Consider the following 27,544-nt stretch of genomic DNA (forward strand, 5'->3'; position numbering starts at 1 on the left):
ATCCCCTTCTTCATCGACAACATTATCAGGTTCCTCCCCTGAAACTATATTTTTATTCCGTCACATCTTATGTACTTTACTTGCAGCGTCTGTGTGCTTTTGTTTTTGTTTTTGTTTGAATAAAATGGATCCTAGCATTCACTTTGTGGGAGAGAGACACGCTCCGCTGTAGCATATGGACAAGTATGTCCTTAGGCTCTACTCATAGTATTCATGGTGAAGTTTCTTCTTCGTTAAATTGTTATATGGTTGGAATTGGAAAATGCTACATGTAGTAATTCTAAAATGTCTTGGATAATTTGATACTTGGCAATTGTTGTGCTCATGTTTAAGCTCTTGCATCATATACTTTGCACCCATTAATGAAGAAACACTTAGAGCTTGCTAATTTGGTTTGCATATTTGGTTTCTCTAGAGTCTAGATAATATCTAGTATTGAGTTTTGAACAACAAGGAAGACGGTGTAGAGTCTTATAATGTTTACAATATGTCTTTTATGTGAGTTTTGCTGCACCGTTCATCCTTGTGTTTGTTTCAAATAACCTTGCTAGCCTAAACCTTGTATCGAGAGGGAATACTTCTCATGCATCCAAAATCCTTGAGCCAACCACTATGCCATTTGTGTCCACCATACCTACCTACTACATGGTATTTATCCGCCATTCCAAAGTAAATTGCTTGAGTGCTACCTTTAAAATTCCATCATTCACCTTTGCAATATATAGCTCATGGGACAAATAGCTTAAAAACTATTGTGGTATTGAATATGTACTTATGCACTTTATCTCTTATTAAGTTGCTTGTTGTGCGATAACCATGTTTCTGGGGACGCCATCAACTATTCTTTGTTGAATATCATGTGAGTTGCTATGCATGTCCGTCTTGTCCGAAGTAAGAGAGATCTACCACCTTAATGGTTGGAGCATGCATATTGTTAGAGAAGAACATTGGGCCGCTAACTAAAGCCATGATTCATGGTGGAAGTTTCAGTTTTGGACATATATCCTCAATCTCATATGAGAATAATAATTGTTGCCACATGCTTATGCATTAAAGAGGAGTCCATTATCTGTTGTCCATGTTGTCCCGGTATGGATGTCTAAGTTGAGAATAATCAAAAGCGAGAAATCCAAAATGCGAGCTTTCTCCTTAGACCTTTGTACAGGCGGCATGGAGGTACCCCATTGTGACACTTGGTTAAAACATGTGTATTGCGATGATCCGGTAGTCCAAGCTAATTAGGACAAGGTGCGGGCACTATTAGTATACTATGCATGAGACTTGCAACTTGTAAGATATAATTTTCATAACTCATATGCTTTATTACTACCGTTGACAAAATTGTTTCATGTTTTCAAAATAAAAGCTCTAGCACAAATATAGCAATCGATGCTTTCCTCTTTGAAGGACCATTCTTTTTACTTTTATGTTGAGTCAGTTCACCTATCTCTCTCCACCTCAAGAAGCAAACACTTGTGTGAACTGTGCATTGATTCCTACATACTTGCATATTGCACCTGTTATATTACTCTATGTTGACAATTATTCATGAGATATACATGTTACAAGTTGAAAGCAACCGCTGAAACTTAATCTTCCTTTGTGTTGCTTCAATACCTTTACTTTGATTTATTGCTTTATGAGTTAACTCTTATGCAAGATTTATTGATGCTTGTCTTGAAGTACTATTCATGAAAAGTCTTTGCTTTATGATTCACTTGTTTACTCATGTCATTACCATTGTTTTGATCGCTGCATTCATTACATATGTTTACAAATAGTATGATCAAGGTTATGATGGCATGTCACTTCAGAAATTATCTTTGTTATCGTTTTACTCTGCTCGGGACGAGCAGTAACTAAGCTTGGGGATGCTGATACGTCTCCGACGTATCGATAATTTCTTATGTTCCATGCCACATTATTGATGATATCTACATGTTTTATGCACACTTTATGTCATATTCGTGCATTTTCTCGGAACTAACCTATTAACAAGATGCCGAAGAGCCAGTTGCTGTTTTCTGCTGTTTTTGGTTTCAGAAATCCTAGTAACGAAATATTCTCGGAATTGGACGAAATTAACGCCTAGGGTCCTATTTTGCCACGAAGCTTCCGGAAGACCGAAGAGGAGTCGAAGTGGGGCCACGAGGCGGCGCCACCATAGGGCGGCGCGGCCCAGGCCCTGGCCGCGCCAACCTGTGGTGTGGGGCCCTTGTCTGGCCCCCCACGTTGCCCTTCCGCCTATTTAAAGCCTCCGTCGCGAAAACCCCAGTACCGAGAGCCACGATACGGAAAACCTTCCAGAGACGCCGCCGCCGCCAATCCCATCTCGGGGATTCTCGGAGATCTCCTCCGGCACCCTGGCCGGAGAGGGGATTCATCTCCCGGAGGACTCTTCACCGCCATGGTCGCCTCCCGGAGTGATGAGTGAGTAGTTCACCCCTGGACTATGGGTCCATAGCAGTAGCTAGATGGTTGTCTTCTCCTCATTGTGCTTCATTGTTGGATCTTGTGAGCTGCCTAACATGATCAAGATCGTCTATCTGTAATGCTATATGTTGTGTTTGTCGGGATCCGATGGATAGAGAATACCATGTTATGTTAATTATCAAGTTATTACCTATGTGTTGTTTATGATCTTGCATGCTCTCCGTTATTAGTAGAGACTCTGGCCAAGTTGATGCTAGTAACTCCAAGAGGGAGTATTTATGCTCGATAGTGGGTTCATGTCTCCGTGAATCTGGGAGTGACAGAAACCCCTAAGGTTATGGATGTGCTGTTGCCACTAGGGATAAAACATTGATGCTATGTCCGAGGATGTAGTTATTGATTACATTACGCGCAATACTTAATGCAATTGTCTCGTTGTTAGCAACTTAATACCGGAGGGGTTCGGATGATAACCCGAAGGTGGACTTTTTAGGCATAGATGCAGTTGGATGGCGGTCTATGTACTTTGTCGTAATGCCCAATTAAATCTCACTATATTTATCATGACATGTATGTGCATTGTTATGCCCTCTCTATTTGTCAATTGCCCGACCGTAATTTGTTCACCCAACATGCTTTTATCTTATGGGAGAGACACCTCTAGTGAACTGTGGACCCCGGTCCATTCTTTTATACTCGAAATACAAATCTGCTGCAATACTTGTTCTTTACTCGTTTTCTTGCAAACAATCATCTTCCACACAATACGGTTAATCCTTTGTTACAGCAAGCCGGTGAGATTGACAACCTCACTGTTTCGTTGGGGCAAAGTACTTTGGTTGTGTTGTGCAGGTTCCACGTTGGCGCCGGAATCTTTGGTGTTGCGCCGCACTACATCCCGCCGCCATCAACCTTCAACGTGCTTCTTGACTCCTACTGGTTCGATTAAACCTTGGTTTCTTACTGAGGGAAACTTGCCGCTGTGCGCATCACACCTTCCTCTTGGGGTTCCCAACGGACGTGTCAATTACACGCATCAACGTCCTTCATGGGAGCCGCTCTTTGGAGGTCTGTTTGGCAAGGGGGTTAGAGTACCCGCTACCAGTCGTTGACGACAACAAACACCTCTCAAAATATTACTTTTATTCTCTTTATATGATTTCAAAACTGAAAAAGCTCTAGCACATGATTTAATCCCTGCTTCCCTCTGCGAAGGGCCTGCCTTTTACTTTATGTTGAGTCAGTAAACCTATTTCCCTCCATCTCAAGCAAGCATTTTAGTTGTTGTGATCAAACTTTTATATTGTGATTTGCTTCATCATGTCTTTTATTCTTCCTTGTTTAGTACAAGTTTTATCTGAATGAATATAGCTTTGAAAGTTATCAATGATCATTATGATTGAGTATGCAAGATAAGCCATATAAACTTTAACATGAGAGCGCCGCTCAATAGATAAGTATAATCCGTTAACCTGTTCTCCGACCAAGAACAAAGTTTGCCATCACCAATTATGATTTCTTATGCACCTTTATTTGTGATTACCTTATACTTGTTTCAAGTTGAGTTATATGAGGAAGTTGTTTACTAGAATGTCTTGTGTGAATGAATATGATGATTCTTGTCCGTATTTGATTTATCGACTCTTCACTCCATAAACATGTGGTCCTGTTTACCGAGTTCAGTTTCGCTTGGGGACAAGCGAGGTCTAAGCTTGGGGGGAGTTGATACGTCCAATTTGCATCACTATTTTATATCATAACTTGCTTTTATTCATTGATATATTTCATATTTGGAGATAATACTTATGTTATTTCATCTATTTTGCATGATTCATGATTATTGTAGGATCGCGCACCGGAGCCAGGATTCTGCTGGAAAAAGCACCATCAGAATGCAATATTTCGGAAGATCAACAATTGACGGGAGTTACACGGAAAATCCTATTTTTCCAAATGACGAAGGAAGCCAGAAGGGGTACGTCGCGAAGAGCCACAGCCGCCTCTGCGGGGCGGAGAACACCAGAGAGAAAAGAGCTCTCCGGCGGGCAGGAATCCGCCGGGGAAATTCCCTCCCGGAGGGGGAAATCGACGCCATCGTCACCGTCATCGAGCTGGACATCATCTCCATCACCATCACCATCATCTTCATCATCATCACCGCCGTCTCCACCGCTGCACCTCGTCACCGCTGTAGCAATTTGGGTTTGATCTTGATTGTTTGATAGGGGAAACTCTCCCGGTGTTGATTTCTACTTGTTATTGATGCTATTGAGTGAAACCGTTGAACCAAGGTTTATGTTCAGATTGTTATTCATTATCATATCACCTCTGATCATGTTCCATATGATGTCTCGTGAGTAGTTCGTTTAGTTCTTGAGGACATGGGTGAAGTCTAAATGCTAGTAGTGAAGTATGGTTGAGTAATATTCAATGTTATGATATTTAAGTTGTGGTGTTATTCTTCTAGTGGTGTCGTGTGAACGTCGACTACACGACACTTCACCTTTATGGGCCTAGGGGAATGCATCTTGTACTCGTTTGCCAATTGCGGGGTTGCCGGAGTGACGAAACCTCGAGCCCCCGTTGGTATATCGATGCGGGAGGGATCGCAGGATCTCGCAGTTTAAGGTCTGTGGTTAGATTTATCTTAATTACTTTCTTGTAGTTGCGGATGCTTGCAAGGGGTATAATCACAACTATGTATTAGTCCTAGGAAGGGCGGTACATTAGCATAGGTTCACCCACACAACACTTATCAAAACAATGAAGATTAATTAGCCGTATGTAGCGAAAGCACTAGACTAAAATCCCGTGTGTCCTCGAGAACGTTTGGTCATTATAAGTAAACAAACCGGCTTGTCCTTTGTGCTAAAAAGGATTGGGCCACTCACCGCAATTGTTACTCTTGCACTTTACTTACTCGTACTTTATTCATCCGTTACATCAAAACCCCCCGAATACTTGTCTCGTGAGCATTTACAAGTGAATCCTTCATCGAAACTGCTTGTCAACACCTTCTGCTCCTCGTTGGGATCGACATTCTTACTTATCGAAGATACTGCGATACACCCCCTATACTTGTGGGTCATCAGCTGCCCTACATGATCAAGATCATCTTTATATAATCCTATATGTTTGGTTTGCTGGGATCCGATAAATATTGAATACTATGTTAAGGTTGATTATATATTCATGTCATATGTTATTTGTGATCTTGCATGCTCTCCGTTGGTAGTAGAAACTCTGGCCAAGTGGACAATTGTGACTCCAAGAGGGGGTATTTATGCTCGATAGTAGGTTCATGCCTCTAGTTTCCTGGGAGAGTGACTTCATAACTTCTAAGGTTGTAGATGTGTTGTTGCTACTAGGAAGAAAACATCAATGTTTTATCCAAGAGTAATTCTATTGTTTACTTTACACACATTACTTAATGCGATAGTCTGTTGCTTGCAACTTTATACTGGAAGGGGTGCGGACGCTAACCTGAAGGTGGATTATTAGTCATAGACGCAGTTGGATTACGGTCTATGTATTATGTTGTAGGGATTTCTATTTTGTGCCCCTGGTTCGTTAGTTGTACTCAGTTTTCCCCAGTCCTTTAGTTTTTCCTCAGTTTTCCCCTCCTCTAGTTTGAAACACGCACAAGTGCTGGAACGGCCGGTTGCCGTCGTGTCGAGGCCTTGACCGTTAGTCCGACCGGGTGGGGCCGCACAGGGGCAGCTCCTCCCCGACCGTCTCGTGCCGACGGGTAGGGTCAGGAGACACGTCGGAGCAGCCATCCATCTATCGCCGACGTGTGGGCCGTTTTATTTCATGATTTTATACGCGGTGCTGCTAATGACAAATGGGGCTGCTCTATAGGGCTGCCGCAGCCAATGACCGAGTGGGGTCGTATATTTTTCAGGAAAAGACATATATTGCTGCTCCGTGGGCTGCCGCAGCCAATGACCGAGTGGGGTCGTCTATTTATTTAGAGAAACTCATATATTGCCGCTCTGTGGGGCCTCCGCAGCCAATGACCAGTGGGGTCGTATATTTTTCAGGAAAAGACATATATTGCCGCTCTGTGGGCTGCCGCAGCCAATGACCAGTGGGGTCGTCTATTTATTTAGAGAAAATCATATATTGCCGCTCTGTGGGGCCTCCGCAGCCAATGACCAGTGGGGTCGTCTATTTTTCAGGAAAAGACACATATTGCCGCTCCGTGGGGCTGCCGCAACCAATGACCAGTGGGGTCGTCTATTTATTTAGAGAGAAAAAATCATATATTGCCGCCCTGTGGGCCTGCGCAGCCAATGACCAGTGGGGTCGTCTATTTTTCAGGAAAACTCACATATTGCCGCTCTGATATATATCTTTAGAGAATATCATAGAGAGAAGCAACAAGTTTGCTAATTAATTCTTCTTAAGCTAGACCGGAGAACCGCTGGCAGCTCGTTCCCCACCGTCGGACGGAGCAGCCATTGCTGGCGCCTCGTCGCGCCGCCGGCTCTGTCCCCCGGCGGCGTCGGACGGACTGCGGCGCTGCACGTCAACCACGGCTCCAGCACTTGTTTCGTCCGCACGCATTGTACCCACCGCAGGAAAGTCCGCCGCAAGCGGATCCGCCGCCCACGACGACCGGGATTTGTTCCGCGCACCAATTGGTATAGCTTGGTAAGACCTCCGCTTCCGCCTCCCCGCCCCCTGATCGATTCGGTTCCCGTAATTTATTGGAGTTTGTAGGTACGAAATAGTCCTCAATGTCTGGTCGTAGCGGGTACACCGGCGAGGGTGGGGATTCGATCATGTCGTGGCCACGTACTAGTTCTCCTACCTCGTCGGAAGTGCAGGTATCTAGCTTCAGCTCTCTGTACTACCGTTGAATTTGAAGTTCCGCCATGGCCTGTTGGAGTGATTTCAGTTGTTCTTTTTTCCATTATTGTTACAGTTAGCCAGGCAAGCCGATGATCCATGGTACATTGCATACCAAGATGAATCAACCTAGTGGTGTAGCCAGAGGATGGATTTGGAGGAGAAGGTGGCCAATTTAGGTGATGAATTGGCCCGTAAAAACCTGATGATATTCGAGCTGAGGCGTATTGTGGAGGAAGAAAAGAAGAATTCAGAGCTTATTCGCAAGGAGAAGTTGAGAGTTGAGACAGATCTTGCCGTATTTGATCAAGTGGTAGAAAATCTAGAACATGAACTTAAAGTGATGGGAGAGGAGAAAAGTAGATTCATTTGTGCAGTTTTATTAGGTGTCATCCCTGTCCTAGCAGTTATGTGGTTCTGGTAGATGATTTAGTATAGAATTGTTATTCAGTAGATGGCTCTAACCACTGTATTTTGTTGTGGCTCTAAGCACTGTATTTTGGCGTACAATTTCCTACTTGTGCTAATTAATGCGCACGATAATTTTAGCATGCATGAACATTTTATAAAAGTGAAGGGATCCCAAAAGTGAAAGCATGTACCAGCCTCCGGATCAAATACATATCAATATCTTCCCAATCAAGTTGGGATAGAATTCAAATCATACATACGGATGTACATGGACACATCAAGAATGTGGAGAAGCTTTTTTTGAGACGGTGGTAGTAGTTCGAACAATTTTATCCCAATTGGAAATTGAAAAATACAAATTTATCATAATTTATCCCAATTTGCGGCGTCGAACACGGCCGCGCAACGATGGGCAAGAAAGGCCGGGACGACGGGCGGCTGAGGGGTGGTCATCTGCGCCATCCGCCGTTGAAGCGATGTTATCGGCGATGGCTTCAATGTTCGTGGCATCGATGACCAGTGTCGGAACCGCCGCTGTCTTGGTGTACTTCATCAGGGACGGATCTGCGGGGGGCTAGATCGGCGGCTTTGCAGCGCGGTTGTAGACGATGGCTTCAATCGTCTTGGCATCGATTCGCACTCTCGGCACCGGAAGTGAGACATCAACAGGCTCCGACATTGAAGGCTGGGTCTGCGTCGTCGAAGCGATGTTGTAGGCGATGGCTTCAATGTTCGTGACATCGATGACCACTCTCGGCACGGCCGCCCTCTTGGTGTTCTTCATCATTCAACAGATCTGAGAAGAGAAACGAAAGTGAGACAGAGAGAGACATTTCAACTATTTCTGACGGTTAGATCCTCACCGGCACTCTTAGATCCACGGCGCACGCACGGTTAGATCCGCGCCGCCGCACGCACGGTTAGATCCGCGCCGCCGCACGCACGGTTAGATCCGCGCCGCCGCACGCCACCGCACGCACGGTTAGATCCGCGCCGCCGCACGCACTGTTAGATCCGCGCCGCCGCACGCCGCCGCACGCACGGTTAGATCCGCGCCGCCGCGACCTCCGGAGTAAGAGAGGAAATACGAGAGAGGAAGATGCGACTGGAATATGCGACTGCCAGGGTTGGTAGGTATGTGCTCTGCTCTTGTCTCCGTATGCGTCCATCGTGGTAGAGAGAGATATACAGGCCGTCCGATCATAAATCATCGAACGGTGCAAGCGTTCGTTGAGCTTTCAACCAACCAAGATCCGTGTGACATACATCTCGACCAATCAGAGATCTGCCAGTGAGTACAAGTTAGGAAAACTGAGTAGAACTAAGAGGAGGAAAAGTGAGGAAATGTTTATCGGAAGGGCAAAACTGAATAGGACTGAGTAAAACAAGTGGGCCCGGAGGGGGAAAACTGAGTAACACTAAGTAAAACAGGGGCACCCAAATAATAAAGGGTCTAAGGGAAACTGAAGCTTTTGGCATAAAAATTGTAAAATTGTGTTATTTGAACAATATATTACATTTTGGCCGACTAGATATTGTTTGCAATTCAAAGATACACAAGTGTGACGAATTTGGACTCATTTGGACAAAGTTTGTAAGCATAGTGGGTATTTGGGAGGTGTATTGAGCAGTAAAGCCCCGCATCTTCATATCTAGTAGCTCATGGACTAGGAAGTGGTTTTGAAGCTTTTGGCATAAAAACTTCATATCTCTATATTTCCTTTTCCATTATTATTTCTCTAGGTTGTAGGTAACATAACAAGGCTCCATGGGAAGGTTCCACCATGTTTTGAATTATTTTGAATTGAACCCTAAAACCCTAAAACCCTAAAACCCTAAACCCTAGAGAAAATGATAAATGTGGCTTAAATGTGGCATACGAATTGTTCATACAAATTCAAATTGTTGAACACAAAGGCATCCCCAATACAAATTGTTCATACAAATTCAAATTGTTCATAGAAATTCAAATTGTTCAACACAAAGGCATCCCCAATACAAAGGGAACCCCAATACAAATTGTTCAACACAAAGGGATCCCCAATACAAAGGGAACCCCAATACAAATTGTTCATACAAATTCAAATTGTTCATAGAAATTCAAATTGTTCAACACAAAGGCATCCCCAATACAAAGGGAACCCCAATACAAATTGTTCAACACAAAGGGAACCCCAATACAAATTGTTCATACAAATTCAAATTGTTCATAGAAATTCAAATTGTTCAACACAAAGGCATCCCCAATACAAAGGGAACCCCAATACAAATTTTTCAACACAAAGGGATCCCCAATACAAAAGGAACCCCAATACAAATTGTTCATACAAATTCAAATTAGTTGTTCAGAATAAAATCTTTCTCTTGCTCCTGGTGTGACTCGCAGGGCCACCACCTTACTCCGGGTAACCCTACCGGGGATATTACCGGTGTCTACCTTCCTTTTGCCCTCTTTCTTGTTCTTCTTCTTCGCGAAGCTTGTGCTTTTCTTCTGCCATGTACTCTTCGAAGTTAGCATCTATCGGGGCATTACTACTTTCGAGGCAATCTCGATTATACCGTTCCCTCTCCTCCGGACTCATCGGTTGAAGCCATTCTACATCCATCTGTTCCCTCTCGCTCTCGATCCATCGGTTCAAGCAGCTCTACATCCATCCGTTCCCTCTCGCTCTCGATCCATCGGTTCAATCTCCTCATGTTCAATTGCTACTTCAATCTCCTCTGCATTTGCTGCTTCAATCTCCTCATGTTGAACTGCTGCTTCAATCTCAAGTTGAATTGCTGCTTCATTCTCCTCTGCATTTGCTGCTCCCGCCTGATCTTCCATTCCAAAAGCTGGGTCAACTGCATTTTTACAAAGCCTAGCAATGTGTCCAGGATTCCACAACGTTTGCACTTACGTTTTCGAATCGGTGCACCACCCTCTGCACTAGCTCTGATCCTATTCTTCCTCGGCCTACCTGCCGGTCTAGTCAATACTAGAGAGTACAGTTTGAAGCCTGGATCGACTTTCATCCATTGGTCTTTTCCCAACAAGGTAGGAACATTCATAGCATATGCAACCCTAAATTTGGCAACAGAGAAATACTCTGACACATACTGATCAACTTCACCATCTTCACCCCCTATAACACTCGTGAAAAACAATGCGTGTATGCAGGGTATCCCACGGATCTTCCATCCCCTACAATGGCATGTCCTATCAACCAAACTCACTGGATACCTCCACTGCATGTTTTTACTGTCAGTGTAGGTTACCTCAGCCTCCATTCCTTTTCTGACGCATTGCATCCTCAATTGTTTTGCCCTGTCATGCAAAGACTTAATCAAAGATGGGAGCATGAGATGGCCAGCATAATTTGTGGATGCAATTCTTTGACGCAGATCGATCTTTATCATGATCATCTGCCTAATCTTATCAAATATTTGCCACAAGCATAAGCCCTTTCAATGACTTGACCTTTGAATTGTAACTCTCCGCAAGGTTACTTGTTACATAGTCTACCTTGCAAATTTCATTGAATTGGCTTCTTGACCACACCCTACCATGATGTTCATCCAAGTACTCCTTCACCCCAGGTTTTTGTTTATACAACACATCCAAATGAAACGAGATGCTTCCTAGAGCTGCATGTGTATGAAGCTGGCCATAGGTTGTCGATAAAAACTTTACCCTTGAATTTCTTTGTAAAATTCTGTACCAAGTGTCGCATACATTCCCTATGCTCCACTCCGGGGAATACTGCTTCTACCGCGAGTCTCCAAACCTTTGCAAGCGTCACGTGTGGATAACAAGTCCTGGTGGATGACCTATAAGGTCGCGCAAATTCTGCAGAAACCAAGTCCAACTTTCCTGTGACTCAACCTCCAAAACCCCATAAGCAACAGGGAACATCCAATTATGTCCATCAACTGCAAGTAGCAGCAACTAGCTGTCCTTTAAACCTGCCATGAAGAGCTGATGCATCCACGGCCAAATAAGGCACCGCAACCGTCCAAAAAGCCTTTCCGAGCAAGCTTTGAAACAAACAAAAGCCCTTCTAAAACATTCCTTGTGCATTACCTTCCCGCTTTTCAATTTGTAGGGAACTGTATGCTTGTCTATCGCTACAACACTTCCTGGACTAGCCATCTCCACTTCAGCTTTGAAAGTGTAAAGCAACTGAAAGCTTTCATTCCATGGACCATTGATCTTGTCAAGAGCCAATTCCTTTGCATAGAACATCCTCATGTAAGGTACTTTCATTTTATACTTCTCAACCACCTTTTTTACGAGTGCTGTTGGACCAAGTGAATGATTTTCTCTCAGCCAATCTAGGATTATATCTGCCAACCACCTAGTCTTCGCTAGCTTTGTTTTCAGCTCGGCTCTCCCCTAGAGGTGGACACCTATGGATCTCCTTATTCTTCTTTATCCGAAACATAATGATAAGGGATGTCAGTAATAGATAACAAATTTTACACCGTGATCTAAATACACAAGCCGGTTGGCGTAGTACCTGAACCAAGCCGCTTCGAGCGCATTGTGGATGCATGCAGCTTAAACCTACACCTTAGGTATGGGCATTTAATTGTGAACCTACCTGGCTCACTTTTAATAACCTCATAATTATTCTTAGTGAGAATGTGATATGTAGTAATTGCATTACGGCAGTCCATCATCGTTTGAAACACGGTGCCTTCTACAAGCTGGGGATCCTCCATGTTCCACTCAATTGTTGGCAAGTCTTCACCTTCGTAATCGGCTAAAACGAGGCTGTCATCATTCTCATTCTTCTCTTCATCATCAGTGTCATCAAATCTGGCACCAAAAGCAATATCTTCCATGTATTGATCCTCCATTGCACCTGCTATCGCATCGATCTACCAATTCAGGAAACATCAACTCATCCTTATCATCTTGAGGAGACTGATCCTCAATGTCTGCATCGTCCTCCACATCGACCGTACGAACGATCTGGCTACCACTAGCACTGGGGACAGATGGTGCTGCTATGGACCTACAAGGAGCGCCGCGGCGCACACTGTTAGAAGAGGCAGCAGCGAGTAGAGAGACATGATGCTCGACCACTCGATGATGCCCCGGCACCGGAGAGAGATGATGCCCGGCCCCTGTCCACATGGATACCAATTTTACCGAACCGGCAAGAAGCATTCAAAGCAAAAAGAATTCCCGGATCATCGTCGGAAATTAGTGGAACAAATCTTCCCTCCTTGTTGTGCAAATATTCGAAATGAAGCTGACGTCGTCGAGCTCCGAGTTGTATGCGAGCGTAGATGTTAGCTTTCAAATCCCTCAACGAGATGGTGGTTGCAACCACCGCAGGGAAGTAAAACCCATTCTTATAGCGTTTAGAATCACGCGTAAAGCTAGAATCCAGCCTAACCACCAGCCGAAAAGCCAGTGCTGGATCAATCCTATTCGAAAAGCAACGCAGTTAGTTGAGCAACAACGATTGGCGCTAAAAAACTGCCTACTGTTAATTCACATAGGCAGACGATGCTTACCCAGATGGAATCCATGCGTTAGATCCCTCCGCTTCCCAATCTTCTCCGCGGCTGACGCGAACAGTTGGCACACCAGATGGACATACAAACTCCGCAAAAGGGGTAGATCTAGATCTGGTGGAGGCGGAGCCCTCTCCGCCTCCCGGGGGTGGTGGTGGGGGCGGGGGCGGCTCGGCGGCGGACGACGCCATAAGGTAGGAGGGCAGGACGGCGTGGCGGCGGAGGGGCGGTGTGTGAGCTCCTCCAGTCTCGGGCGGAGTGGAAAGCTTTGGGTGAGCTCCTCCGGTCAACGGTCAACACGGTTCGAAAGAAACGGTCAATTCAACACCAACGCGGCTCCCTAGCCGTCACCGGTAACGGTGAAGGCCTCTGACCAGACGGCAACCCTCCCGTCTGAGCGTCTGCGACGGGTTTCAAACTAGAGGGAGGGGAAAACTGAGGAAAAACTAAGGGGTTGGGGAAAACCAGATATCATAGTAATCATCTTATCATGTATGGTCGATATTCTGTCAATTGCCCAGCTGTAATTTGTTCACCCAACATGCTATTTTTCTTTATGGAGAGACACCTGTAGTGAACTGTGGACCCCGGTCCTTCTTCCTTTACTGATAAATTCAATTGCAATCATGTTTTGTTTACGTTCTGCAAACATCTCCTTCCATTCGATACGTCTAATCCTTTGTGTTCAGCAAGCCGGTGAGATTGACAACCTCACTGTAAGTTGGGGCAAAGTACTTTGGTTGTGTTGTGTGCAGGTTCCACGTTGTTGCTGACGTTGGTAGTGCGCCCTGCCACTAGTCAGCCAGCAACACCTTCAGAAGTCATGTCTTTCTCCTACTGGTCGATTAAACCTCGGTTTCGTACTGAGGGAAAACTTGCTGATGTGCTCATCACACCTTCCTCTTGGGTTCCCCAAAAGTGTGTCCGCATACGCCGAGTACACGCCATCAATGCACTTTTTAGTTTATTGTAACAAAATCACTATTATGATGCAACTTTATTATATTTATTGGGAGTAACCTATTAATAGTTACAAAAGTGCACAATTTCTTGTTTAACACTTTATTGTGTAGGAAAAATAAGAATATGGAAGAAAATCACTCAATAAGGCGAAATCTGGAGTTTCCTAAAGTCTGTCCCTCGAGGAAACTTTTTAAAGATCGCCCGGAAAGGACTCCAATATGGCCTCAAATGGAAAAATTCTAGAACTAGAAGTTTTGGATAATTTCCATACCTTTCGTTTGACATAAAGAGCACCTCAAATAGAGTTTGTATGTGACATGTGGACCCGTTTTACAAAAGGGTACCGATGCAGTTTCGGGAACCGGAAAATTTGTGATGTGATTGACTCAAACTATTTCCATACTTGAGACATTCGTCCAAGCCACGACTTTATGGGCTTATAAAGGATAGAGGGGAATCCTAAGAAGGTTCTAGAGGTGCCCAAGAGCCCTTGGATTAAAGGGGCACCAATCCTATGGCCAAAATTGCATGTCCACCTCTATATATTGAGAGAAAACCTTACTTTTGGAGACGTGACGAAAATCCCCCTCCTTGGCAGCCACCAAGGAGGGGGAGAAACTCCTCCGCACTAGCACCAAGTCCAAGGAAGAAGAAGGGGCAAGGGGCAGCTGCCCCTCTAGGAGTCGCCGCCACGGGGATCTTCATCGCCATCTTCACCTTGGGGCTGCACCTCTTCATCAACATCTATTGCAGCTCTCCATCCTCTCCCTACTGTAATCTCTTGGAAAACATGATGTGTGATGCAATCTATTGTTTTCCCATGATCTATTGTGTCTCTATGTCTTTGTTGGAGTAGTGACTTGTTTATGGCAATTGTCATATAGTTTGTTGTTGGTTGCATACAAATATTTGTTATCTTCTATGATTATCTCTTGTATTGATATATGAGTGCACACATATGTTGTGGAATACATGAGGTTTTCACCGTTGCATGATGATATGAGGAGGGACAGATGGAGTTTGACAGAAACCATGTCTCAATTCTTAGATATTCATGTTATATTAATTCATGGTTAGTTGAGAGGGGGTATAACTATGGGGACCCTTAAACTTACAACGGTGGTTGGACTTTATATCTTAATAATTTATGTCTTAATAACTCTCTTGTTTGCTCTTAATTGGCCTTGGAATCAATCACTAGTGGTGTATTTGCTCATGTATATGGCTACACCTATCTATGGCTCCTCCCTAGAAGAAACACTAAAAATACTATACTAAAAATACTATACGGAGCTTCACTGATTGTGACAACCACACAAATAAAATAGCAATTTGCATGAACACTTACTCCCTTGAGTTACTTCACCTTGCTCCACTTCACCTCAATTCACTTTACTACACTTTACTATTCTTGCACTAGTTTTACTCCTTGCATTTTATTTTCAGCACTTATAGTTTTATAGAAAAAATCACTTCACGCACATTATAGTTCCTACCTTTGCATAGAAAGCCATATAAGTGGGTTATAAGGCTTTAGAGAATAGAAAGTTTACCTTCAGCTCCTCGTGGGTTCGATGCTCAAATACTTATCGAATTATACTACGGTGATTCCCTGCACTTGGGGGTTATCAGTGGGCTAGTGATCCCTCGGATCACCTATCACTTTCTGCCTACTGCTTGTTTCTTGGTGGTTCCCTCATTGTTTGGAAGACCAAGAAACATACATCGGTTTCCCGCTCGAGTGCAGAGGCCAAGTTACGAGCTATGGCTCTACTGACGGTAGAGTTCACGTGGTTACGATGGTTATTGGAGGATTTTGGTGTTTATGCTGCCGCACCGACTCCTCTTCTTTCGAACAGTACCGACGCTATTAATATTTGTGTGTGACCTGGTGAAGCATGAGCTTACCAAGCACATAGGTGTGGATGCCTCCTTTGTGCGTGCTGTTGTGCAGGACTAGGTTCTCACTCTATATTATGTGCAAACTTCTTCACGAAGGCTCAGACTAGAGCGCATCATAACTTTTTCTCTTCAAACTCAGTGTTGTTAATCCACCATGAGTTTGAGGGGTAGGATGTTAGAGATGTATAGTCTTCTTTTCTGTATATCCCCATTCTATAAGAGGTTTTCTGTACTTTGACACACATATACATGTACTGACCTTTGACCCATGTGAATAATAGTTGCTCATTCTCAACAGTCCCAACCTTCATTGCAGAAAAAGGCACTCAGCTTGCTCGTAGTTGGAGGTTGTTGTTCATTTCTCCAAATGAAATTGCGGTTTTGTAGATGTATCTCTTTGAGGTCACAACTGACTAGTCATCTTGTTCCCGAAGATGATTTTGCGGCTACCAATTCCTCAAAGAAAGCGCCTTTGAGGTTCCCTCGAGTTGATCTGTAGACCGTGGTGAGCCTAAACGAGATGTCCGTGCTGACAATGGTCGTTCTAGCCGAGAGGGTAAGGGTGGTGACAACGACATTAGACGCTTGTACTTTGTTGTCATGCCAGAGCATTAAGATACCTCCTCTTGTACCATTCGCTGGTCTTTGAGCAAACTATCGAAGCCTATGCCTCCCAGGTGAGCAGTAGTAAACGAGTCGATGCTTTGGAGCTTTGTCTCTTGCAAACACACAATTTGACAGGAAGTGGAGGCAACAAGATCACTAACAACCTCGCTGCGTTTTGAGCAGTTTAAACTTCTAGGGTTCCAGCTGATCCAATTCACATTGGACTCTAACATTTGGAAACGCATCCAACATCTGGGTTCAGACAGCCTTGCTTAGTCATACAAGGAGGAGACATTGCAAGGGCTGACAGAGACAACCAACATCGGTTGCAAACAGCCTGCAAATGAGAGCATACGACTGCACATGAGTTTTTCTTCGGAGTCTAACAGACAGCAGCAGACTAAAATTAAACTGGGACAAACTGAGTTGTTCTAACATGGTGCACGAAGGCATCAAATGGACTTGGTCAAGACGTGGTCATCAGGCCTGGCCGCCCGCCTCCGCGACGGTGTCACCTGCCTGATCAACAGCCGCAGCTCCTCCATGCTCCACTGTCTGGTAGACGGCCCAGAAACATCTGCACAATCTTGATGATGGCCTCTCTGGACATGGTTTCTCCTTCTCTGACGATGCCAAGGCGGTGGCAGCGCACATTCTTTGCAATTGGCATGGCCCTCTTCTTTGTCTTGAGCCTGGGGCTGGATCGCTGGAGACGGAAGCCAGCAAAGCTGGTGATCTCTGCCAGCGTCTTCCTTCTCGCGTCGTTAGAGGTAAGGCAGCTCTAAACTGTCACTTATGATGTCTAAAATATCCTACACTGTTCAGTACAATTTTCCAGAAGTTTCGAGCTCGTAAAGAAATAAGAACATGAGGAAGTGCAAAGTAAAGGTTCACTTCTTCTATTCAGAAGACAATTTTATGAATTACTTTTCACTATTTCCCAGCCATGCTGGTGAATTTTCTAAATTACCCACAGAAGATAATTCTTCGTAGGAAACCATATGCCAAGCAAAATAAAACTAAGAATGTTTGCTTTGCGAAATCCCAAGCATACCAGCTCACGACTTCATTGCCTACATGTTGTATCATTTTCAACGTCACTGGCATGCATATGATGTGCAAACTGGCAACACGCTGCGTACAGATACTGCAGTGAGCAATATTCAGTTAGGCTGCAGAGTCAATGACTCCTGGACACTTCAGGAAGATGTTTCTGTGCAAACTGGCAGCACTCTGCGTACAGATAGCAGTGAGAAACATTCTGATACAGAGCGCTTCATAATCAATGGCTTCAGCTGCTACAGCAGCAGGCTGAAAGAGAAAAGTGGTATGGCTCTGGGTGCTGGAGCAATGCTCCATCACAGGCACAAGGCAACCATGCCAAATTAGTTTTTTTTTTTAGATGACCATGCTAAAATAGTTGCAGGTAAACAAAAAACAGCCTCTTCACACTTCAGGCTGGTGCCAGCAGTCTACATTTCTTTTCTCTTTTTGAGATGAGCAGTCAGTCTACATTTCTTAAAGATCAGAACTGTTACACAAAGCAGTACATTTCAGGGAGGAAAAGCAAGAACTGCATTATCAATGAACTCAGTCATATTTGGTGTGTTCCTTATACATACGGCGGTTTGTTCACATTTTATGCCTGAACCCCGTCTAAGATCAAGGATGAAAGGTGAGAGAAACAAACACTCAGATGCTACACGTCTAAACCACTGGAAGCAAATAGCAGGATCCTAAACAATAGTGAAGAAGATACCCTACAAGTTGGCGTGCAGACAAACAAAATTTAAAAGGAACATAAGCAAACATCCTATGAGACGCCCATGCTAGTTGTCGACGACGAGCTTCCGCCGCTTGTAGTTGACCATCACCTTGTCCTTGATGCCAACAACCATCGCGTTCCAGTCGCTCTCAGGGAACGGCGATACGAGCTCGAACTCAAAGTTCCTCAGCAGGTGAGTCCATATCGCCTTGATCTGCAGGTACGCGAAGGGCTCACCAAGGCACCCATGCCTGCCACCCCCGAAGGCAATGTACGAGAAAGCACCTGCGGCCTTGTCCTCTTCCCTCCCAGGTGCAAAACGGTCGGGGTCGTACGAGTCTGGGTTCTTGAAGATATGAGGGAGCCTGTTAGCAAAAGCAGGAGATGTCGCAACGATGTGGCCCTTGGGGATATCATACTCTTTGCCTTCCCTCGTGGTCACACTGAAGTCAATGTGTGACTGGCGAAGCAGCATGATCAGCGGCGGGTGGAGCCGGAGTGCCTCCTTGATGCACCGGTAGAGGACATCCATCTCCGCCAAGATGTCATGATCAATCTTGTCACCGTGCCTCTTCATGACCCGCTTCTGCTCCTCTACAGCCTCTGCAAAGTACTGCTGGAACTTGAGTAGGTAGGCCCCGGTCCAGGTTGATGTGATAGAGCTAGTATGCTGTCCAGCAAATAGCGCCGCGATAAGCAGCCCAGTCACCTCATTTTCTGTGGTGGGGCGACCGTTCTTGTACTTGGAATCAATGAAGCACTGCAGCATGTCTTCCTCAGACTGTCCAGAGGCCTTGCGGGATTTGATGATAGTGGAGAAGATTTCTGCCAAACGTTCCCGTGCTTGGTCACGTTTGCGGTGCGCGGGGATCGGGAGGTAGGGGAAGATAACACTGATTGGGATCATCCCATTGTCGAGATCATGGAAGAGAGCGGAAACATCATCAAATAACTTTTCTCGCACTTCCCTTCCCAACAAGCATCGGCTAGCAGTCAGTATGATGAGGTGCTCCAACTCATACTTCAAATCCACAGTGCCGCTTTCTCCCCACTTCGAAAAGTACTCCTGCGGGTGGGTTGGATTTGACAAAGATATTACTTATTAACCATAAGAAACAAACCAATACAGGAGTTTACATTGACATAAACCATGTTCTGCATTTGTAATTTCATATGGGGGTCCTTCAATGCAGATCTAACTGAAGCTTTTTTTAGAAGGTACACTACTGAACTTAAGTTCATCTTACATATGATACAACTTTGCAGGACAAGTTACAAGATTGTTGGTTATGGCAGGGCCAAAATTTGGACAAAACATAGGCATGCCACATTGATAATATCTAACGACAGACATTATTAAAAAGAAAGAAACGGCTGCCACCGCATGATTCTAGTGACATGCTACCTCCATTCTAAGAAAAAACAAAGCGTATAAATTTAGCCAAAGGTCAAAGCTTACTAACTTTGACCAAATATGTACATGAAGATATCAGCATCTACAATATTGGGTGAATACACTAGGCAAATATATTTTATGGTGGATCTAAAGATAATGATTTTAGTATTGCAGATGTTCATATTTCTGTCTCAAGCATTATGATCTAGGTATTAATGTAATAGGCTGAAGATATGGTGCAACTAGTGTGTTTCAAAAAATGCCGCAGGCATTAACTTCTCTAGTCACCACAATTTGCCAGAATTCTATTACTACAAAAGATTTCCTTTATTCGGAAGCTAATATATGAAAGCTAAGCATGCAACACATCATTTAGATCCTGATGCACTTCATACATACAATGGATGACTGAAATCAGTTGAATTCATAATTCCGAAAACAGAGGACGGGGATCAACAATTAAAAAAAAACAAAGGTCTCACCTCAGCCTCTGCAACCATCATGTCGACGTAGCTGCGCAGCTTGTTGGACTTGAGCGCCTCAGTGAAGAACCTGAACTGCTCCTGCCTGACGAGGTAGTCGACGTCGAAGACGACCCCGGGGCCGAAGGTGGGTACGTTGAAGCGGTAGACCTCCTGCTGGCTCATCTCGGCCTCGTTGCCCTTGAAGAAGTGTCCCGAGACCTCGGGCCCGATGAGGAAGGTGATCCGGCGGGTGAGGATGGGGACGGTGAAGACGGGGCCGAGGCGCGCGTACTCGGCCCGGATGAGCGGGATCGGGCCCTTGAGGAACCGCAGCAGCCCGCCGACGACGGGCGCGGCCGGGATCGTGGGCGGCGCCCGCTTGCCGGCGCCGGAGCCGAGGAGGAGCCTGAGGAAGGCGAGCGTGGCGACCAGCAGCGCCGCGCCCGCGAGGAGCCACTGCGGCTGGGTGGCGCCCGCGAGGAGATCCATCCGGGGCACTGGCAAGAATCCAAGCAGATTGGATCAGGCGGGTTGGGGAGGGAGTTGAGGTGACAGCTTCGGTCGTATCGAAGACGGTTTTGAGAAAAGAAAGAAATGGAAGATACCTGCTGAAAGTTTGGTCGTTTCCGGCGACGGCGGGGTTGGGACGGAGGCGGCCGGCAGGGCAGCCGGGGAGGTGGGGAGGGGGGATCTGGATCTAGGAGGTGAGTGTGGAGTGGTGGGGGAGGTGGGGTTTATATAGGGAGGCGGGGCTCCGGGGAGGAGTGGAGGAGAGCAGTGGGGTTTACCGGGGGCGGAGGAGAAACAGGGAGGATGAAGGTGGGCTGGGCTGGAGGAGGACGCTGCATACAGCACACATGCTTGTCCGGTCCCACATGGCTGTCGCTTCTGCGTGTCTGCTGTTCTCTGCCGTCTATCTCGTTTGTCCTACATTCCTAGTTTGCATTAGGCTCAACTTTATATTCCGCAAAGTCTAATATTGCAAAGAAAGAATTAAAATTTGTAGAAACCTATTCACCTCCCTTTAGGTTTACCATCTCTAAACTTTAAATTGGTATCAAAGCCTGGAATCTTTTTAAGGGTTTCACAGCCTTAAGAGTGAGATGCATAAACTATTCGAGGGTCTGGATGAAAATTCTAAACTTTCGATTAAGGAGATGAAATCCAGATTCTTGGCATATGATGCTGAGAAAAAGTTGAAGGAGGATGAAGTCCAAAGCCAAATGGCACAAATGACTGTCATGCTTAAGAACTTGACTAGTGGAACTTCTAGTGGGGCTTCGGTCCCTCCGGAAGGTTACCATGAAGTCAATCATGACTATCCCAAAAACACTTCACCTATGCCCAAGGTTTAAAATAGCGTGCTAAATAAAATAGCGTCGGTCTCCTTCAAACGCTATGGACGCTATATCGTGCTAATTGCGTGCTATATTTCATATAGCGCATTGAAAAAAATATTAAATATAGTCTAAAATAAAGGATTTCGCTAAAAAATGTTGGATATTTAGTCCAAAAAAATGACTGAACCATACATATATAGCCACATACAAAAAATAGATCTCGAATTTTTCATAAGGCTAACATCAGTATTTCACAAGGCAACAACATAGTATAAATTATTTATTAAGAATCACAAGCATTAGCGATATTATGTTCTAATATAGAAGAGGAACCAACATATTGCACTTCATCACCACGAAAAAGTGAAAGTAACTTTGCTTGAAAAAATAGCGCACCAATGCTATGAAGTTTTAGCACGATATATCATGCTATTTCACAAATAGCACCATAGCGAGCAAAATTACTAAAATTTAGCGTAGACCCTCCAAATATGCTCTTGCGTGGTATTAGCGGAGAAATAGCGCGCTATTTTAAACCTTGCCTATGCCTCATATAAACCATAGTGGGAATGTTCCCTATTTTGATGGAACTCACTTTCCTTTTTGGAAATCCTCTATGGAGTCTCATATTCGCAGCTGCAGTGTGGAGTTGTGGGAGATCATTGTCAATGGATACCGGAAGCCACAAGATCCCATTCGGTTGACCTCCACCGAATTCTACAACCGTCAACTCAATGCTTCTGCACGTGACAAGATTAGGAGTGGCATCAACCGCAAGCTTCTTGATCAAGTCAATGACATTGACTCCGCTAAAGAGTTGTGGGATCGGATTGTAGTACTCCAAGAGGGAATCGATCTGATCCAATCAGCTCTCTACGAGTCAGCAAAGACTGAGGCAACCATGTTCATGATTAGACCAGGAGAATACTTGGCCGATGCCTATGGAAGGCTTGGTCCTCTTAGAGTGAAGGTTAAGGGTCTTGGATGTGAAAAATACAACGATGGTTTTGAGATGAATGAAGAATTCATAAAGTCCAAGGTCATTGCCATGATTGCAATCAAGCAAAAGGACACCAACCTTGCACTCAACTTGCAAATCCTTACCAAGTGACATAGGCATCCCGAATGGGCCTGCCGAAAAAGGTACCCAAGGATTACTGAAGGCCCACAACCCGAAGATTACGAAGCCCGGAAGCCCAATAAAGCGTCAACTATGGAAGATAGAGATGTATTAGGAATAGAGACTTGTAACTATACGGGACAAACTCAAAGAGTCTCCCGGTGTTTGTAACTTGTACATCACGAAACCATCGGCTCCGCCTCCTATATAAGGGGGAGTCGAGGGAATAAAGAAAGGATCAATTTCATTGTCAACACAACCCTAGTTTTTAGCAGTCGAGCACCTTTTCGGCTGAAACCTTCGAGATCTACTTGCCCTCTACTTCCGCGAAATCCTAGTCTACAACTTGTAGGCATTAACAAGTTAATACCTTGTCAGTTGGCGCCGTCTGTGGGAATTGGAGGCGACAAGGAGCTGATCTCGATGGCACGTTCAACATCGTCGACATCATCGGTGGCAAGCAACGCGATGACAGAGGTAAACAGATCAAAACTGGTCTCATTGATTTTGTTCCTCACCCTCCCACCCGTGTGGATGCATATGCCTATCTGGAGGAGCCAATGGAGATGACGTTTGGAAGTTTCCACTTCTGTGTCGGGAGAGAAGGATCACATCGCCTGGCGGCACCAATTTTTTTGGGACCGTTAGCGGTTGATTCCAATTTCTCGGGATCATCGGCATCAATCGAGTCAAGCAACGAGGAGATTTCATCGGCAAGCTACGTCAAGCCTTCCGTCGGTGGAAAACTCGTCGATCTGTTCGGCGGGATGTCTTTCGGGTCGTTCACGGATTCCGATCTGGACACCGACTTGGAAAGCATAAACAGCTTCAACTTCATCAATAGATCTACTTCTATTCGGGAGGTCTTCGCCGATCGTTACGACGGTGTCACCGACCCCGAAGATGAAACACAGTGACAAAATATCATCAAATCTGTGCAATCGGCGAGTCAAGCCATCAAGACGATGAAGCATCAGAGGCTTTCGATGATTTGGGAAATCCATACATCGATCCCGCTGACCTCACGAGGATTGGGAAGCAAGTACGTCGGGCCTACACCTCGCGAGAAATTACAACTTCCGCAGGAAGCTTGGGACGGAGCATCAAGAGCCATGAATGGCACAGAGCCAATGACCACCACGGCTACGGTGGCAGAGCTGCAAGCATATCAATATAGACTTGCGCGTGCTAGCCGAGAGCTGGAAAAACAAAGGGTGATACTTGAACAAAGAAAAGTGGCAGCCTCTGCGTCGAGCAGGCGAAGAGCTGAGTTAAGTCGACAAGAAGACAGGGAAGGAAGAACCAAACCCATGGAACGTGGCGCAGCTCCGACGTTTTTATGCGTAGAAGCCAAAATAGTGTCACATATGTAAGCACACAATGTACTGAAAAGCTCGCGAGTTTTCAGACGCACTCTTTTCCTTTCAGGGCACCGAGTGAGGCTGAATGGTTTTTAATGAGGCGGGCTCGCGATGCTGCAATATAGTAAAAATATTGGTGATATATTTTTTTTCCTCGTCGGGCTCGGGGGCTTGAACCCAAAGAACTAAACAATATATATTCGGCTCTCACAAAATATATATTCGGCGCTGATGAGATAACCCTCAAGAAGCTTGGCCTGCAGCCCGAAAAATGTTAGCACCTGATCCATATTCTACCAGCATACATCCAAAGGGGGTTTTTGCGAGCCTGCAGAGGCTGCACCCTGATCCTAAGGAAATAAGCAGTGATTTGAACACCCGACAGTTCTTCACCGTGGGTGTTCTGGAGCTGGTGGATGCGCTTCATCAGAGCATCCGTAGCCGTCTTTTCTTCAGCAGTCGCCTCGGCGCCTGAGGATTTCTATGGCACCATCAAAAGGACCGATGTTGTACTCCTGGGAGTTGTTGTACTCCTCCTGGACGTATAACCACCTTTTGTGCCACCCTTGGACGGAGTCGGGGAATTTGACGTCGAAATAATCAACGTCGGGTCGAACGCAGATGCACACGCTGCCCACATTATAGGCAACGTTGCGGGAGCTGTTGGGCCGGAGATAGAAAATGCGCTTCCAAAGGCCCCAATGAGGATGGGTCCCGAGGAAGCATTCACACAAGGTGATAAAAATCGAGATGTGGAGGATGGAGTTGGGGGTCAGCTGATGCAGCTGAATCCCGTAAACAAAGAGAAGTCCACGAAGAAACTCGTGGATGGGGGTGGAAAGGCCGCGAATAAGGTGATCGATGAATGTTACCCGGTATCCAATCGGAGGACGCGGGAAGCTTTCGTCGCCAAGGAAGATCAGCGAGCCCTCCTTCTTGACCAGGCCAAGCTTCTTGAGGGTCTTCTGGTCCTGGTTGGAGATTTTGGATCTCTCCCATCCAGAGATCTCTGATACGTCTCCGACGTATCGATAATTTCTTATGTTCCATGCCATATTATTGATGATACCTACATGTTTTATGCACACTTTATGTCATATTCGTGCATTTTCTGGAACTAACCTATTAACAAGATGCCGAAGTGCCGATTCTTGTTTTCGCTGTTTTTGGTTTCAGAAATCCTAGTAACGAAATATTCTCGGAATCGGACGAAATCAAGACCCAGGGTCCTATTTTTCCTGGAGCCTTCCAGAACACCCGAGAGCCGCCAGAGGGAAGCCCTGGGGGCCCCACACCACACCCTGGCGCGGCCAGAGGGGGGGCCGTGATACGTCCAATTTGCATCACTATTTTATATCATAATTTGCTGTTATTCATTGATATATTTCATATTGGGACACAATACTTATGTTATTTCATCTATTTTGCATGTTTCATCATTATTGGAGGATCGAACACGGAGCCGAGATTCTGCTGGAAAAAGCACCGTCGAACGCAATATTTCGGAAGATCAAGTCGTGGAAGGAAATTATACCAAAAATCCTATTTTTCAAGATGACGAAGGAAGCCGAGAAGGAGGAGCCGGGGTGGGCCCACACCCTAGGGCGGCGCGGCCCGGGCCCGGCCGCGCCGCCATGTGGTGTGAGGGGCCCACGACCCCTTTCGCCTCCTTTTCTTCGCCAAACCCTTCGTCCCGAAGACCTAAGCCGAGAGGGGTACCTCACGAAGAGTTACGGCCGCCTCGCGGGGCGGAGAACACCGGAGAGAAAAGAGCTCTCCGGCGGGCGAGGAATCCGCGGGGAAATTCCCTCCGGGGGGGAAATCGACGCCATCGTCACCGACATCGAGCTGGACATCATCACCATCACCATCATCACCATCTCCACCATCATCACCGCCGTCATCACCGCTGGACACCGTCACCGCCGTAGCAATTTGGGTTTGATCTTGATTGTTTGATAGGGGAACTCTCCGGTATCGATCTATACTTGTTGTTGATGCTATTGAGTGAAACCATTGAACCAAGTTTATGTTCAGATTGTTATTCATCATCATATCACCTCTGATCATGTTCCATATGATGTCTCGTGAGTAGTTCGTTTAGTTCTTGAGGACATGGGTGAAGTCTAAATGTTAGTAGTGAACTATGGTTGAGTAATATTCAATGGTGTGATATTTAAGTTGTGGTGTTATTCTTCTAGTGGTGTCATGTGAACGTCGACTACATGACACTTCACCATTTATGGGCCTAGGGGAATGCATCTTGTATTCGTTTGCTAATTGCGGGGTTGCCGGAGTGACAGAAACCTAAACCCCGTTGGTATATCGATGCGGGGAGGGATCGCGGGATCTCGAGTTTAAGGTCTGTGGTTAGATTTATTCTTAATTACTTTCTTGTAGTTGCGGATGCTTGCAAGGGGTATAATCACAAGTATGTATTTAGTCCTAGGAAGGGCGGTACATTAGCATAGGTTCACCCACACAACACTTATCATAACAATGAAGATTATTTAGCCGTATGTAGCGAAAGCACTAGACTAAAATCCCATGTGTCCTCGAGAACGTTTGGTCATTATAAGTAAACAAACCGGCTTGTCCTTTGTGCTAAAAAGGATTGGGCCACTCGCTGCAATTGTTACTCTCGCACTTTACATACTCGTACTTTATTCAACTGTTACATCAAAACCCCTGAATACTTGTCTGTGAGCATTTACGGTGAATCCTTCATCGAAGCTGCTTGTCAACACCTTCGCTCCTCGTTGGGATCGACATTCTTACTTATCGAAGATACTACGATACACCCCCTATACTTGTGGGTCATCAAGACTATTTTCACGGCGCCGTTGCTGCAGGGAGTGAAGCGCTATTGGTAAGTGGAATTGGTAAGGAAAACCTTTCTTGTTGTGCTGATTTTATTTCCGCTCTTCGCCATAAGTCATTATGGAGAGATCTTCTCTTCAATTTCTATTTGGGAAATCTACTACTACTGCAACGGTAGTAGATGAGGCGCCAGTGAGGAAGTGATACCATATAAAATACCTATGAAAATTATTGAACGTGTTATGGATAACCGCTATGAAGGGGATGGAGCTGTCCACCCCGGTGATCATTTACTTGTTTTTGCATGAATTATGCGGGTTATTCAAATGTGCAGGTATTGCTATGGATGAAGTGAGGAAGAAATTATTCTCTTTATCGCTGTCCGGTAAGGCGGCGCATTGGTATAAATTCTTGGATAATGGGGATTCTCTTGAATGGAATGATATTGTGCCCCGGTTTTATTCTAAGTTCTATCCTCCAAGTGAAATTCATAAGGATCGGAATCGCATATATAATTTTTGGCCTCATGATGGAGAGAGTATTGCCCAAGCGTGGGGAGATTGAAGTCTTTAATGCTCAAATGCCCCATTCATGAGCTTCT

The 27,544-nt window shown here is 45.3% G+C and overlaps 1 protein-coding gene across 1 annotated transcript; it reads right to left on the minus strand.

Moving 5' to 3' along the window:
* Positions 1–18,228: 18,228 nt before the first annotated feature.
* Positions 18,229–20,957, minus strand: LOC124704244 (obtusifoliol 14-alpha demethylase). Its single transcript, XM_047236490.1, has 3 exons — positions 20,908–20,957; positions 20,321–20,799; positions 18,229–19,508 (listed from the first exon to the last, which is right to left on the minus strand). The coding sequence occupies exons 2-3, from the start codon at positions 20,789–20,791 to the stop codon at positions 18,507–18,509; spliced, it is 1,473 nt and encodes a 490-aa protein (XP_047092446.1). The 5' UTR covers positions 20,792–20,799; positions 20,908–20,957; the 3' UTR covers positions 18,229–18,506.
* Positions 20,958–27,544: the final 6,587 nt, after the last annotated feature.

This window comes from Lolium rigidum, chromosome 3 (genome assembly GCF_022539505.1).
Source record: "Lolium rigidum isolate FL_2022 chromosome 3, APGP_CSIRO_Lrig_0.1, whole genome shotgun sequence".
NCBI classification, from domain to species: domain Eukaryota; kingdom Viridiplantae; phylum Streptophyta; class Magnoliopsida; order Poales; family Poaceae; genus Lolium; species Lolium rigidum.

What these genes read in the sequence shown, in the direction of transcription:
- LOC124704244 (XM_047236490.1), bottom strand. Translation starts at nt 20,791, where the DNA reads ATGGATCTCCTCGCGGGCGCCACCCAGCCGCAGTGGCTCCTCGCGGGC. An exon ending in TGATGGTTGCAGAGGCTGAG is followed by an intron (nt 19,509 to 20,320) that starts GTGAGACCTTTG and finishes ACCCACCCGCAG; the next exon opens with GAGTACTTTTCGAAGTGGGG.